The sequence below is a fragment of the Ranitomeya imitator genome, chromosome 6 (genome assembly GCF_032444005.1).
Source record: "Ranitomeya imitator isolate aRanImi1 chromosome 6, aRanImi1.pri, whole genome shotgun sequence".
Taxonomy (NCBI): Eukaryota; Metazoa; Chordata; class Amphibia; order Anura; family Dendrobatidae; genus Ranitomeya; species Ranitomeya imitator.
In genome coordinates this window covers 565,327,996-565,344,529 of record NC_091287.1, presented here as the reverse complement: position 1 = coordinate 565,344,529, position 16,534 = coordinate 565,327,996, and the positions used below count along the sequence as shown (strand labels likewise).

At 48.1% G+C, this 16,534-nt stretch overlaps 1 protein-coding gene across 1 annotated transcript in view; it reads left to right on the top strand.

Moving 5' to 3' along the window:
- Positions 1-14,702, top strand: part of CYC1 (cytochrome c1) — a 28,813-nt gene extending 14,111 nt beyond the window's left edge. The window contains exons 5-7 of the mRNA XM_069732057.1: positions 2,707-2,867; positions 11,921-12,021; positions 14,252-14,702. Coding sequence (XP_069588158.1) covers positions 2,707-2,867; positions 11,921-12,021; positions 14,252-14,356 — 367 coding nt within the window. The 3' untranslated portion in view covers positions 14,357-14,702. The remainder of the gene's footprint in view (positions 1-2,706; positions 2,868-11,920; positions 12,022-14,251) is intronic.
- Positions 14,703-16,534: the final 1,832 nt, after the last annotated feature.

The following is a 16,534-nucleotide window of genomic DNA, read 5'->3' as shown; positions in this document are numbered from 1 at the left end:
TCTTCTGTACATACTTTCATCAGACACTACAAGCTAAATTTCGACAGGGATCTGACAATCGGCAGACGTGTTCTACAAGTCGTAGTCCCTCCCTAAAGAAATTAACGTGGTTTTAACTCCAAGGTGACTGTTGTGGAAGGTGACTATAGAAAATAGAATTAGACTTACCGGTAATTCGGTTTCTAGGAACCTTCCACGACAGCACTAATTTCCCTCCCTATCTGATATTCACTGGATGATTCTTGCACTTTGGTAACTATTCACGCTAGTATGGCCAGAAAAAACACTGGAGAGGGGAGGGTTATTTAACCTCTTTGTGTTTCCTGTCCCCCATTAGGGCGGGGAAACATCCTCCAAGGTGACTGTCGTGGAAGGTTCCTAGAAACCGAATTACCGGTAAGTCTAATTCTATTTTCTTCATATCTTTTGGCCTGGAAGCCCACAGGCCAACAATATTGGCATTATTTTTTCTCTGCGATTTTTACTGTTCTTTAGAGTCCAAACACGGTATGTTAGTGATTTGCTAATGGGTAGAAATTCATTTCCCAGGTCTCTGATGGCCCTAAATGCTGAAAAACGTTGCTATGCGTAACCCCAAGTGCTCAGAACCTGGAAATCTAATTTTCATGTTTCTAGGATTGTGTGTTATTGAATTAGACTTTTGAGTGTTAGCCTAGGAGACAAAGGGATTTTTGTAGGGAAAACACATTCAGCTCTGCTACGCTGGCAGGCAATAAAAGTCAGCATTCCAGGATGACCATTTGCTTGAAGGAAGGGGGAGTGGAAATTCAGAGAGGGTTTTTAAAGGGTTATACTCTTTGGTGGTCCATTTACTTCCTCCTGTCAGTGTTGTAATGTACTTATGAGGTTTTTTTGTCCTTATGTGACTTGTGTGCTAAATACTGTGTTCACAGTGTTGTAGCTGCCTTCACCCAGGACATCAGTTTTATACTGCAACCTCCTATGCTCTCTCGGCCTTTATGCCCGTATTCTCCACCAATTGTAGGGATTCACTCGCTGTGGTAGCCATTAGGCCTTGGGTAGTGTTCACACAGGCAATGCAGTTTTTGGTCGAAACACATGCAGTTTTTATTGCTTTCCACAGGTTATACAAAGAACAAACTCCTAAGCATAAATCCAGACCTTGTCCAGGCACTATCTAAACAGATCTGACCCTGACTGCTCATACACGGCTGAGCTAGCCCCTCCTCAGTCACACAAGACGTCGATTGTCCATATCAACCAGTGATGCTTGTGGTTCTCGGCACACGGCCTGTGCAGACTCTTCTCAGAGAGGGATTCTAGCTTGTCTTGTCTTCAGCTCCAAGACACATCCAGTCTGGTCAGCTTCCCTGAGCCTTAGATGAACTCCTAGCCTGGTTATATGCAGGCCAGCCAGGCGATCTGATTAGAACCTGCAGAGCTAGGATTTAACCCTAGCTTAGCTGGCATGGCTACATTGAACACATCTGTCCTGAATCTTGATCTATAAGGGTATGTTCACACGTTCCTGATTTCCATCCTTTTTTTTTTCAGGACTGTTTTTTAAAAAACTGCAGCTCTTTGCAGAAAACGCAGGTCCTTTTTTTGTCCTTTTTTGATCCTTTTTTTGATCCTTTTTTTGATCCTTTTTTTGATCCTTTTTTTGATCCTTTTTTTGATCCTTTTTTTGATCCTTTTTTTGATCCTTTTTTTTGATCCTTTTTTTGATCCTTTTTTTGATCCTTTTTTTGATCCTTTTTTTGATCCTTTTTTTTTATGCAGTTTTCTATGCAGTTAAAATGGCTGAAAATACCCTAACCCTACCCCTAACCGTACCCCTAACCGTAACCCTAACCCTAGCCCTATTCTAACCTTAGTGGAAAAAAAAAAAAATTCTTAATTTTTTTTTATTGTCCCTAACTATGGGGGTGACAAAGGGGGGGGGTGTGTCATTTACTATTTTTTTTTTTTATTTTGATCACTGAGAGAGGTTATATCTCAGTGATCAAAATGCACTTTGGAACGATTCGGCGGGCGCACTGCGCATGCGCCCGCCATTTTGCAAGATGGCGGCGCCCAGGGAGAAGACGGCCGGAGGGACGCCGGGTAAGTATAAGGGGGGGAGATTAGGGCACGGGGGGGGCATCGGAGCACTGGGGGGGGGCATCGGAGCACGGGGTGGTGGGATTGGAGCACGGGGGGCGGGATCGGAGCACGGGGGGGGGGGGGGGCAGCCACACTCCGCCCACGCACTTCCGCCCGCTTCCCCGCACTTCCTGCTGCAGCGGTTCGACACCACAAACCGCAGTAAAACCCGCAGATATTTTTTTCATCTGCGGGTTTTACTGCGGGTTTGACCTCACAATGGAGGTCAATGGGTGCAGAACCGCTGCGGCTCCGAAAAAAGAAGTGACGTACTTCTTTTTTCCCGCAGCTATTCAGCGCGGTTTTTTTTTTTATTTTCCGCATTGTGGGCACAGCAGTTCCTGTTTTCCATAGGGTACAATGTAATGTACCCTGCATGGAAAACAGCTGCGGACCCGCAGCGGGAAAATCGCGGCAATTCCGCAAGAAAAAAAGGATCGTGTGAACATGGCCTAATTGTTCACCCACAAAACGGTGAAGGCTCGGTGTACAGTCCAGGGTGTAAACGCTTAATGGGCATCTGTCACATCATCGCTGCTGTTGCATATGGTTCCTAATCTAATCTTTGGTTGTTTTCAGGCACGGAGGAGAAGATTACATATTTTCTTTGCTCACTGGATACTGTGACCCTCCAGCCGGTGTTGAAGTGAGGGAAGGACTGTATTTCAACCCTTACTTCCCGGGCCAGGCCATCGCTATGGCGCCTCCCATCTATAACGAGATTCTGGAGTACGACGATGGTAGGTGTGATTGCTTGTAGATTGTGGGGACTCCACACTAAGATTTACATTGTAACAGGACAACCGCATGGATTGATGAAAGATAAATTGTTTCGCCAGCACGATGGGTTTCTATGAGGAGGTAAGTGCAAATCTGGATGTTGGCCGTGTGGCTGATGTGACATATCTGTACTAGGATACTGAGCCACACCACAGCCTTGTACTGACGCTCCAGAACCGGGGACATTATATGCACTTGGGTAAAATAATGGCTAAGGGACCAAAAATAGTTGTCGGAAAGGGTACATTCTCTAAGTGGGATAAAGTTAGGAGTGGCGGCTGCGGGGATCTGCGCCGGGAGCATGGAAAACTGCTGCGAATCAGCATTGTCACATCCACAACATGTGCACATAGCCTTATACTCCAGAGCTGCACTCACTATTCTGCTGGTGCAGTCACTGTGTACATACATTACATTACTGATCCTGAGTTACATCCTGTATTATACCCCAGAGCTGCGCTCACTATTCTGCTGGTGCAGTCACTGTGTACATACATTACATTACAGATCCTGAGTTACATCCTGTATTATACCCCAGAGCTGCACTCACTATTCTGCTGGTGCAGTCACTGTGTACATACATTACATTACTGATCCAGAGTTACATCCTGTATTATCCTCCAGAGCTGCGCTCACTATTCTGCTGGTGCAGTCACTGTGTACATACATTACATTACTGATCCTGAGTTACATCCTGTATTATACCCCAAAGCTGCGCTCACTATTCTGCTGGAGCAGTCACTGTGTACATACATTACATTACTGATCCTGAGTTACATCCTGTATTATACCCCAAAGCTGCACTCACTATTCTGCTGGTGCAGTCACTGTGTACATACATTACATTACTGATCCTGAGTTACATCCTGTATTATACCCCAGAGCTGCACTCACTATTCTGCTGGTGCAGTCACTGTGTACATACATTACATTACTGATCCTGAGTTACATCCTGTATTATACTCCAGAGCTGCACTCACTATTCTGCTGGTGCAGTCACTGTGTACATACATTATATTACTGATCCTGAGTTACCTCCTGTATTATTCCCCAGAGCTGCACTCACTATTTCTCTATCGCCTTTCATTGGGGGACACAGGAACCATGGGTGTATGCTGCTGCCACTAGGAGGCTGACACTATGCAAATAAAAAAGTTAGCTCCTCCTCTGCAGTGTACACCCTACCGACAGGAAGTAGGATATTCAGTTTAGCTTAGTGTCAGTAGGAGGTGGACACGGGTCTTTCATTAGACCCTTATCTACCTCAATGTGCGTCGTTTCTTTTCAGGTTTCCGGAGGGATACAGGGTGAACAGTCACACCTGTACTCCCACAATACGGACTATGAGTACGGCGTGTACTGCCACCCCGTATCCTCATAGATCCCTCTCCAGGACCAAGATCCTAGCACACAAGCGTGCTCAGAAGTCCGGTCCTGGCTCCGTCCCCCACCCACTCGCCCACCAGAGCCTGTCGGTTGGAGGAGACGAGGTCGTCCACCAGCTCCCTGGACGTCTGATATCTTCCCCGGATTGAGGTTAGTCAGAATGGCGTGGGATATTTTAGGTGAGTATTCCACATACCCCCCCATGCTGTTCCGCCTGAGAGCCTCCACTAATCCGGGGTGGTCACTGGAGCAGTCCTAGTTCAGTGCTGCGCAGTTTTTCCCCAGGCTGCCTTGGCCTGGTTGGCGCCTTATTGGCCCCACGCGTGGCAGCCGCGCTACTTTGGTGGCCGCATCTCTGAGCCTGGCTTATAGGTAACCACGCTGCCTTTTTCCTGCCGCACTGTGTTGTGACGCTGCGCCGCGGCCGTGCAGCCAGCCGCGCCATTTCCTCCCCCGGCGCTGCCCCCTTTCTGGCAGCCGCACCGGCATCCTCCTGCAGCCGCACTTCTTTTCTATCACAGCGTGGCTGCCTTGCAGGCAGCCGCGCCGCTTTCTTGTGGCCGCACTTTCTCTCCCGCAGCGGCGGCCTTGCAAGCAACAGCGCCGCCTTCTCCTGCGGCCGCGCTGCGCCTGTATTTGCAAGGTCACCGCACCGTTTTTTCCCGACGACCGCGTCCCTCCCCGGCGGCCGCCGGCCCCAAATTTAGGCCCCGGCTTCTTCTGGGGCCTACTTCCGGCGCCGCGTCTCCTCACTTCCTTTCCCTCAGGCGGGCTTTTCTCCCGCCCGGCTTTCATCGGCGAGCTCCGCCCCCGGCGCCATCTTGGTGCACCTGGCCTGGCGGTTAGCCCCGCCCACTTTTTCCTGCGCCCCTGAAAGGGTTTTTTCGGCATCAGGACCACCTGGCGCTGGCTCCTCAAAGCGCATAGCCTGGCGTCCTCATCCCTTGCGGTTCAGCATTGCAGCCGATCCCGGACAGAAGAGTGTCCCAGAAGTCTGCTCTGTCTGCCTGCACCCCTGCGTTAAGGACCATCGACATCATGGAGTGCAGCTTTCCATCCATCACCTGTTGTGAGTAGCTCTGATGCAGACTGACTCTCTCCTCTGCTTTCCTGTCCCCTAACCTTCTGGCTTCTTCAGGTGTTCCTTCGCCATGTCTAATCTTAAGGGAAGTCGCTTTTGTCCTCCCTCTTCTGGCTTAGTCTAACACTTTGCGTGTTCACCTTAGGCCCACCGCAGCGTCTGCCGTGAGTACCTCTGCACCGCAGACTGATACTCTCCCCTTCTGATTTTTTTCCTCGGACCCGTTCGGTCTAATTTTAAGGGAGGTCGCTTCCGACCTCCTACCTTTTCTCAGGCAGGCCTGCAGCAACCCACATTATGCTCACCGCCCAGGACCCCCCCCTGCTGCTCCGCCTCAGAGCAAAGTCCCCATCCTCTCTGTCTCTATCAGTAGCGGATCTCACACGGGTGTCCCAGATCCTTGTGTCCGTGCCTGATCGGTTGCCCCTGCAGACTTCCGTAGTAGCCAGCGGGTCGCAAGAAGCTCCGTCCAAGTCTTCTAATACAGGCCGCGAAAGATCCAGACAGGAACGCCGGTCTGAGTTCTCTTCTTGGTCCATTTCGCCCCACGGTCCTTCTCTGTGGTCGACTTCCCCCTGGTCTTTCCCCATGACCGGAGTCAGGCGAGGCTTTCTCTGATGCGCCTTCAGAGGATAATTTGGGTCCGGATTCGAACCAAATCGCTAACATGAGGGATATGGTTCAAAGCCTCATTGGAGCGACCAATCAGACCTGTGGCATCAAAGATTCCTCTACGAAACCCGCAGATCAGGCGGTTTCGTTTAGACGGTCTAAACTACCTCCCAAGGTATTTGCTCCTCATCCTGAATTCGAGGAGCGTCTGGCCAGAGAAAGAGCGAATTCGACCAGACGTTCTCAAGGAGACAAGCGTCTTGGAGTCTCATGTCTCTTTCCTCCGGATCTCATTGCCAACCAGAATGAGAGGCGTTAGAGAACGACCTCTCCCCCTGTGGATCCGTCGGCTGCTAGACTTGCCACCAACACAGTCCTTACGCTGTCCGGTGGGGCGGCTCTGAAAGATTCCATCGATATGATCATGGAATCCTTCGTGAAGTCGGCTTTCGAAACTGCCGCATCATCCCAATGCCCGGCTTTGGCTTCCACTTGGGTTTCGAAGTCTGTATCCGAGGGGCTAAACAACTCCATTGGGGCATTCAAGCTGGAGCTCCATCAGGCCGGCTGGCGGAACTTGCCACCCAGATTACTCACGCCGGGGAATAATGTGGTCCCTGGACGTCGCGTCTTCTGCCGCATAGGCGCCCAGTAATGTTGTTGCCAGCCGTCGCACCGTTTTGGCTCAAGAGTCATCAAAGAAGTCCCTTACGAGCCTGCCTTTTAAAGGTTCACGTCCTTTCAGTTCCAAGCTGGACCAAATTATTAAGGACGCCACTGGCGGCACCAGTCCCCTTCTCCAGACCTCGCCTACTTCCCCTTAGGCGGCTACTTCGGTCTTTTCGACCTTTTTCGTAAGTTTTGCGGCATCAGATCCTTCTTCGCATCAGCAGAGGCCACAGGCACGTTAAGAGAAGAAGGTATTCTTCGACTCACTCTTTCCTGGTGTGCCCGCTACTCCTAAGGTGGATTCTCCAGGTCCTGGACTGGAAGTTCCACCTAGGCATGACCCACGACTAGACCCCAGCCCGTTTCTCAGGCTGGGCAACCGTCTTCTGTTCCTCAGGGACGTCTGGGTCTCCTCAGTAGAGGATGCATGGGCCAGGGCACTTGTATCCTCTAGATACAAAATCTTAATTTCACGGTCCTGGGATCGTTGTCTTCGAATCCCAACCTCCAAGAGACCCCGCTCTGGTCCCGGGTTTCTTTAGAGCCATTGTTTCCCTCCTTAAATCCGGGGTAATCGTTCCCGTCCCAGAACAGGAACGGTTCAACAGTTCACAGGCTTCTCTTCGAATCTTTTTGTACTGACAGAGGACAACAAGGTTCGTCCTAGTCCGGATCTCAATTTGCTGAACAGGAAGTTTTGTCAGAGACACTTCAGGATGATATTACCTCGTTCAGTAATCGCTTCCATGGAGGCTCAGGAATTTCGGCTTCAGGCTCCCGAAAGTCTATCCACCTTTCCCGACATTCTAGCCGTTGCAGGTGGCTCGTCAATAGGAAGAAGTTCCGTCTTGTTAAGCGCCTCGTATCTCCGGGCATGTTGTTCGACACTTGTCGGACCAGAGTCTTCCTTCCCGAAGACATGATATCCCTCCTTTGTCAGGAAGTTCGCTTGCTCCTGGGTTTTCGGCTCCCCTCCTTTCCGATGGGCCTTAAAGGCCCTAAGGAGGTTAGTTGCAACATCGGAAGCAATTTTACCTTCGCCGTTTCATTCAAGACTTCTTCAGCAGGCTATTCTATCACAGGGGACATGTCTGTCTTCTCCCTGCATCGTCCGATCCGGTTTTTCTGGGTCAAACGGTTCCTCGACTGGTGGCCGAGGTCACTTCTCTTATGCCAGAGTGGATCCTTCACAGCATATCCTTCCTTCCAGTTCCCTGGCAGGTGGTGACGACGGACGCCGGCCCGCTCGGCGGAAGCGCGGGGCTTTGCCTCCTGTTCTTTCAGGGTTGTTGGTCGGCGCAGGAGTCCTCTTTGCCGATCAATGTCCTCGAGTTCAGGATCATCTTTCTGTCTTTCCTTCACTGGGAAAGGATTCTCAGCAGCCTGCCAATTCGAATCCAGACAATGACCCACCAGTGGCATGTCTACCACCAGGGGTGGACTTGGCGTTCTCTGGCCTCGGCCGAGATTCCAGGATCCTCCTTTGGACAGAGGCAACGGTCCTGGTGAGCTCTGCAGTGCATGTCCCCGGCGTGGACATTTAGGCCGCGAGGGCCTCGCGGCAGGGGAATGGCCCTTCAGGAGGTTTCCTATCGGATTGCTCTTCCATGGGGGACTCCAGTGGTGGACCTCATGGCGTCCTGATTGAACAGGAAGGCCCCTCGGGTTGGCCCAGGGTCCCGTGATCCTCTCGCAGTGGTGTCACTCTGGCCATTCCTTGGTTGCAGTTCGTGCTCCCCTATCGGTTCCCACGCCTTCCCTTGCTTTCCAAGCTGTCGAAAAAAGATCAAGGCTGGATGGGTGCCGGTCATTCTGATCGTCCCAGATTGGCCCAGGAGATCTTGATTTGCAGACATCGTCAATCTTCTCGCGGACACCCCGGGTGCCTTCCCAACGGACCCGATCTACTGTCTCAGGGTCCATTCTGCCACCCGAATTATCGGTCGCTCAGTTTAACGGCGTGGCTGTGGACTCCACAGTTCTAAGAGCGTCCGGTCTTTCGGCCCAGATGGGTCACTCTATAATCCAGGCTGGGAAGCCTTCGTCTTCTTCCAGGATCTACTATCGTACCTGGAAGGCTTACTTTCGTTGATGCGGGTCCAACCGCTTTTCACCTATGTCCTTTTTCCCTGCCTTCCATTTGGTTTTCCTTCAGGCAGGACTGGATTCGGGCTTTGCTCTCAGTTCCCTAAAGGGCCAGGTTCCTGCGCTCTTCTTCCCTTTTAAGAAGACGTTATCTTCTCAGCCACAGGTTGACCTTACTTCAAGTAGTAGCCCACGCGGTCCCTCCGTACAGGGCCTCTGTGGATTCATGGGGTTTAAAGGTTGTGTTGGTTGTTCTTAGGGGTTCTCCCCTTTGAGCCTTTCAGGGAGTTTTCCCTGTCAGTTCTATCTCGGAAGGTGGCTTTTCTCAGGTCTATCCCTTCGATCCGCCGCGTTTTTGAGTTGGCGGCCATTTCTTGCCGACCTTCTTTCTTGATTTTCCACCAGGACAAGGTGGTCCCAGGCCTCCACCTTCCTTCCTTTTTCGAGGTGGTTTTCATCTTTCCACCTCAACGAGGACATCGTTCTACCTTCCTTTTGTCCAGCTCCGACTCATCCTCTGGAGCGATCGTTGAACAGGCTGGGCCTCGTCAGGGCAGTGAGGATCTCCCTGGCTAACACGGCTGCTTTCTGAAAGATGGATTCTCTTTTCGCCATCCCTGATGGCGTGCGTAGAGGTCTGCTGGCTTCAAAGGCGACTATTGCTCGCTCTATCAGAACGGCTATTTTGGAAGCTTACCGGGTCAAGAACAAGAGTGCCCCCTCCTGAGAAAGGCTCACTCTACCCGGGCAGTCGGCGCTTCCAGTGCGGTACGTCATGGGGCCTTCGCCGACGACTTTGCAAAGCGGCTACCTGGTCTTCCATCTACACGTTTCGCCGAACTACGGCGGACTCCAGCCTGGGCAGAAGGATCCTGCAGGCGGCAGTGGTGAGTCCTCGGACTTGATGGAAGTCTGTTTTTTTCCCACCCCAGGGACTGCTTTGGGACGTCCCATGGTTCCTGTGTCCCCCAATGAAAGGCGATAGAGAAAACAGGATTTTTGGTTGCTTACCGTAAAATCTGTTTCTCGGAGCCTTCATTGGGGGACACAGCACCCTCCCAGGTTGAACAGCTCTGTTTACCGTTTACGTTTGAGTTCTTTGAACACTCTTTGAGTGTTTGAAACTGTTAATCTATGGAGCGCCGTGGAATTTGTTGGCGCTATGTAGATAAAGTTTATTATTATTATATTATTATTCTTTCTCTTTTACACGTTGCTTCTCCTACTGCTTTCTCACTAACTGAATATCCTACTTCCTGTCGGTAGGGTGTACACTGCAGAGGAGGAGCTAACTTTTTTATTTGCATAGTGTCAGCCTCCTAGTGGCAGCAGCATACACCCATGGTTCCTGTGTCCCCCAATGAAGGCTCCGAGAAACAGATTTTACGGTAAGCAACCAAAAATCCTGTTTCTGCTGGTGCAGTCACTGTGTACATACAGTGGGGTAAAAAAGTATTTAGTCAGTCAGCAATAGTGCAAGTTCCACCACTTAAAAAGATGAGAGGCGTCTGTAATTTACATCATAGGTAGACCTCAACTATGGGAGACAAACTGAGAAAAAAAATCCAGAAAATCACTGTCTGTTTTTTTAACATTTTATTTGCATATTATGGTGGAAAATAAGTATTTGGTCAGAAACAAAATTTCATCTCAATACTTTGTAATCTATCCTTTGTTGGCAATGACAGAGGTCAAACGTTTTCTGTAAGTCTTCACAAGGTTGCCACACACTGTTGGTATGTTGGCCCATTCCTCCATGCAGATCTCCTCTAGAGCAGTGATGTTTTGGGCTTTTCGCTTGGCAACACGGACTTTCAACTCCCTCCAAAGGTTTTCTATAGGGTTGAGATCTGGAGACTGGCTAGGCCACTCCAGGACCTTGAAATGCTTCTTACGAAGCCACTCCTTTGTTGCCCTGGCGGTGTGCTTTGGATCATTGTCATGTTGAAAGACCCAGCCACGTTTCATCTTCAATGCCCTTGCTGATGGAAGGAGGTTTGCACTCAAAATCTCACGATACATGGCCCCATTCATTCTTTCATGTACCCGGATCAGTCGTCCTGGCCCCTTTGCAGAGAAACAGCCCCAAAGCAGGATGTTTCCACCACCATGCTTTACAGTGGGTATGGTGTTTGATGGATGCAACTCAGTATTCTTTTTCCTCCAAACACGACAAGTTGTGTTTCTACCAAACAGTTCCAGTTTGGTTTCATCAGACCATAGGACATTCTCCCAAAACTCCTCTGGATCATCCAAATGCTGTCTAGCAAACTTCAGACGGGCCCGGACATGTACTGGCTTAAGCAGTGGGACACGTCTGGCACTGCAGGATCTGAGTCCATGGTGGCGTAGTGTGTTACTTATGGTAGGCCTTGTTACATTGGTCCCAGCTCTCTGCAGTTCATTCACTAGGTCCCCCCGCGTGGTTCTGGGATTTTTGCTCACCGTTCTTGTGATCATTCTGACCCCACGGGGTGGGATTTTGCGTGGAGCCCCAGATCGAGGGAGATTATCAGTGGTCTTGTATGTCTTCCATTTTCTAATTATTGCTCCCACTGTTGATTTCTTCACTCCAAGCTGGTTGGCTATTGCAGATTCAGTCTTCCCAGCCTGGTGCAGGGCTACAATTTTGTTTCTGGTGTCCTTTGACAGCTCTTTGGTCTTCACCATAGTGGAGTTTGGAGTCAGACTGTTTGAGGGTGTGCACAGGTGTCTTTTTATACTGATAACAAGTTTAAACAGGTGCCATTACTACAGGTAATGAGTGGAGGAAAGAGGAGACTCTTAAAGAAGAAGTTACAGGTCTGTGAGAACCAGAAATCTTGATTGTCTGTTTTTTTAACATTTTATTTGCATATTATGGTGGAAAATAAGTATTTGGTCAGAAACAAACAGTGATTTTCTGGATTTTTTTTCTCAGTTTGTCTCCCATAGTTGAGGTCTACCTATGATGTAAATTACAGACGCATCTCATCTTTTTAAGTGGTGGAACTTGCACTATTGCTGACTGACTAAATACTTTTTTGCCCCACTGTACATTACATTACTGATCCTGAGTTACATCCTGTATTATGCTCCAGAGCTGCACTCACTTGTATTATATTCCATTTTATTATTTTGCATGCATTTTCTTTACCATGCGGGGGCTTATTTGGTGACTTGTGACATTTTTCTATCCAGGGACCCCGGCAACAATGACTCAAGTGGCTAAAGATGTCTGCACCTTCCTGCGATGGGCCTCAGAGCCAGAACATGACGACCGCAAGCGCATGGGCCTTAAAGTGAGTCTTCTATGTGGGGAGGATGTGGGATTTCTAACACTCGGAGGCGATAAATCTAACAGTTCACCCAAGATTCTTATTACTGAGAGTAACAAGTACGTTAATTGTTAAAGTAAAGTAATTGTTTAAAGTACTAAAAAACATAAGACTAACTACAGTGCCTTGCGAAAGTATTCGCCCCCCTGGAACTTTTCAACCTTTTCCCACATATCAGGCTTCAAACATAAAGATACAAATGTAAATATTTGGTGAAGAATCAACAACAAGTGGAACACAATTGTGAAGTTGAACGAAATTTATTGGTTATTTTATATTTTTGTGGAAACTCAAATACTGAAAAGTGGGGCGTGCAATATTATTCGGCCCCTTTACTTTCACTCCAGAAGTTCATTGTGGATCTCTGAATGATCCAGTGTCGTCCTAAATGCCTAATGATGATAAATATAATCCACCTGTGTGTAATCAAGTCTCCGTATAATGCACCTGCTCTGTGATAGTGTCAGGGTTCTGTTTGAAGCACAGAGAGCATCATGAAGACCAAGGAACACAACAGGCAGGTCCGTGATACTGTTGTGGAGAAGTTTAAAGCCGGATTTGGATACAAAATGATTTCCAAAACTTTAAACATCCCAAGGAGCACTGTGCAAGCGATCATATTGAAATGGAAGGAGCATCATACCACTGCAAATCTACCAAGACCCGGCCGTCCCTCTAAACTTTCATCTCAAACAAGGAGAAGACTGATCAGAGATGCAGCCAAGAGGCTCATGATCACTCTGGATGAACTGCAGAGATCTACAGCTGAGGTGGGACAGTCTGTCCATAGGACAACAATCAGTCGTACACTGCACAAATCTGGCCTTTATGGAAGAGTGACAAGAAGATAGCCATTTCTCAAAGATATCTATAAAAAGTGTTGTTTAAAGTTTGGAACAAGCCACCTGGGAGACACCAAACATGTGGAAGAAGATGCTCTGGTCAGATGAAACCAAAATCGAACTTTTTGGCAACAATGACAAACGACATGTTTGGCGTAAAGGCAACACAGCTCATCACCTTGAACACACCATCCCCACTGTCAAACATGGTGGTAGCAGCATCATGGTTTGGGCCTGCTTTTCTTCAGCAGGGACAGGGAAGATGGTTAAAATTGATGAGAAGATGGATGGAGCCAAATCCAGGACCATTCTTGAAGAAAACCTGTTGGAGTCTGCAAAAGACCCGAGACTGGGATGGAGATTTGTCTTCCAACAAGACAATGACCCCAAACATAAAGCAAAATCTACAATGGAATGGTTCACAAATAAACGTATCCAGGTGTTAGAATGGCCAAGTCACAGTCCAGACCTCAATCCAATGGAGAATCTGTGGAAAGAGCAGAAAACTGCTGATCACAAACTATCTCCATCAAACCTCACTGAGCTTGAGCTGTTTGCTGGGCAAGAATTTCAGTCTCTCGATGTACAAAACTGATAGAGACAGACCCCAAGTGACTTGTAATGGCAGCAAAAGGGGCGCAAAAAATATTACGTTAAAGGGGCCGAATAATATTGCACGCCACACTCTTCAGTTTTTGAATTTCCGCAAAAATTTAAAACAACCAATAAATTTGTTCGACTTCACAATTGTGTTCCACTTGTTGATTCTTCACCAAAAATTTACATTTGGTATCTTTGTTTGAAGCCTGATATGTGGGGAAAGGTTGAAAAGTTCTTAGGGGGCCAAATACTTTCGCAAGGCACTGTATAAGCGTACAGAGGATGCAATTGTAACAGTCCCCCAGCTGTGATCAGGATTTGTCCTAGATTGTCTTGGCAAGAGTTTAGCAAAAATACTGATGCAGAAATGAAGACTTCTCTTGTTTGGCTGCCGAGTGACACTGCATCAGAGGGCTGCTCAACTCTACTCCCCAGAGTGCCACAAATATTTTACTCGTATAGCGCCATTAATTCCACGGACACCCCCATCTCTGACCCCAGCGGGGCTCACAGTCTACTGTCCCTATCAGTATGTAAATGGACTGGGAAGCTTTGGCTTCCGGGCGCTTTGGCTTCCGGGCGCTTTGGCTTCCGGGCGCTTTGGCTTCCGGGCGCTTTGGCTTCCGGGCGCTTTGGCTTCCGGGCGCTTTGGCTTCCGGGCGCTTTGGCTTCCGGGCGCTTTGGCTTCCGGGCGCTTTGGCTTCCGGGTTTTGCTCCAGTCGGTCTTCTCATTTTCCCTTTTTTGCCTCCAGATCGTCTTGATGTCGTCCATCATTATCTCTGTTCTCTACTACATGAAGAGACATCGGTGGTCCGTGCTGAAGTCCAGGAAGTTGGTCTATAAACCACCAAAGTAGACAGGATGACTGTAGGTCCTGGCGGACCCCCCTCCTTATCTTCGTTGGCGGCCTCGGCGGTGAGATATGGATTGTGCTATTGTCCCTTTCCTGCCTCCTGACAGTGGCAGCTGCATTTGGACAGACCTCCATTGTAATATTATTTCTCTGCTCCCGTTATCAGAGTTTTGTCCTTTTTTATATTTTTATTTTATTTTTTCGTTTATCGATCTGTTCATCAGTATCATCCACCTGAGAGAAAAAGGGACTGCGGGAGAAATCTAAACACACCGTTCTTGTTGTCCATTATCATCCCTTCCATGGGGAGGCTGATAAATTAAATTAAAAAAAATTATTTTAAATCTGACCGAGGGTGATTGATTATTTACATGAGGGCTCAAATCTGCTGGTTTTGTCGAAATTCTGTGAGGATTGAGACGATCACACGATGTCTACTAAGCATCAGCAACACCTGGACTCTGCCATTTTTATGGCACGGACTTGTAAACCTGCGCACTGGTAGCCTTGCTTAAGTCAAAGCTGCAGATTTTGTTTCTTTCTGGAAGTGACATGATTGATCACAGCGGTCGCAATAAAAAAAAAAACCAAAACTCGAACTTGGCTCTGATAACGTACTAATTAGTCTTTATTATTTACCGTATATAGCAGCATTGATTCCATGGTGCTGTACATGATTAGGGGTTACATACAAATTACAGATATCACTTACAGTAAATAATCACCAACTGATGCAGAGGGGCGAGGACGCTGCCCTTGCGGGCTTACATTCTACAGGATGGTGGGGATGGAGACAGTAGGTTGAGGGTTGCAGGAGCTCCGGTGTTGGTGAGGCGGTAGCTCCGGTGTTGGTGAGGCGGTAGCTTCGGTAGTGGTCAGGAGGCAGCGGGGTCAGTGCAGGCTGTAGGCTTTCCTGAAGAGATGGGTTCAGGTTCCGTCTTGCTTTTGGTCAGGGCTGTCTCAGTTGAGTGATGGGGGCGGAAACCAGATTGTAGATTGTCAAAGAGCCAGTTAGATTAGAGGTGGGAGGAAAGTTCAGAGTGGACGTGCTGCTCCAGTTTGGAAGCGAATGGGAGCAGTGATATTGGGCGATAGCTGGACATAGCAGTTGGATCGAGGGTTAGGGATGGGATAAGTGTGGTGGTGAGGTTGGGGAGGAGGTGGGATGGGGTCAAGCGCACAGGTGGTGAGGTGCGATTTGGAGAGGAGACTATTAAGCCCCCCTTCAGTGATGTTGGATAGGGAGGTTATGGGGTTTGGGCATTGGTCTGGTATACAAAGGGGTTGTGGTTATTGAAAATAAGATCAACCAAACAAGGCAAGTCTTCATTGTTCAAAGTGTACAGAGAGGTCAAAAAATACTGTTTGGTGTGAACAGGTTTCTACAGACTTGTTCACTGTGTAAGTAGCCCATGTGTTTTTGGTTCTATAATTGTTCTCTTGCTTCTACAAGACTGGGGAGTCCATCACTCCTCTGTGGGTCATTTGCATTGTAGCTGTTCCATCCTGCAAGTTCCACATGGATATTTTCTCTCTGAACCCTGCTTATACAGGTACTATACAGATGATCAGGTTTTTAAATACATCAGATAGGGATTATATACATTAGACAGGACTGCTCTATTATGGGTATACCTTGGCGATTGGTGGAGCAGCTTAACATACTTTTTTTTTTGCAAAAAAACGTATTCACTAAATACCCTGTATTTTTTCATTTTTTGACTAGCACTTATTTACTGTGACTTTTTTACAATTTTTGACCTCTGTGCGCTTTTGTGTCTTCAAGTTCTTTGGTGGTGTGAACAGGTTTCTACAGACTTGTTCACTGTGCAAGTAGCCCATGTGTTTTTGGTTTTATAATTGTTCAAAGTGTGTGGCAAAGTCCTCAGCGGAGATGGGGCAGAGGATGGAGTTAAAGGTTTTGTATAACTGTTTGGGGTTGTAGGATAGGGTCATTCCATGTCAAGTGAACCAATGAGTTTTACCACTATATTTTTAATTCTTTTGAGATTTTGTTATTTGGTAACAGTGTTCAGAGAATGCAAAATGTGAAGAGAAAAAATTCTAGATATTTTTTTTTATTGATTTTCAAAGTTTGGAAAAAGTGCGAATTTCGGTGTTGCCTGCCTTTACATTTTTCCCCATAACTCGGGCTACAAAAAAGATAGAGAAACAAAATAA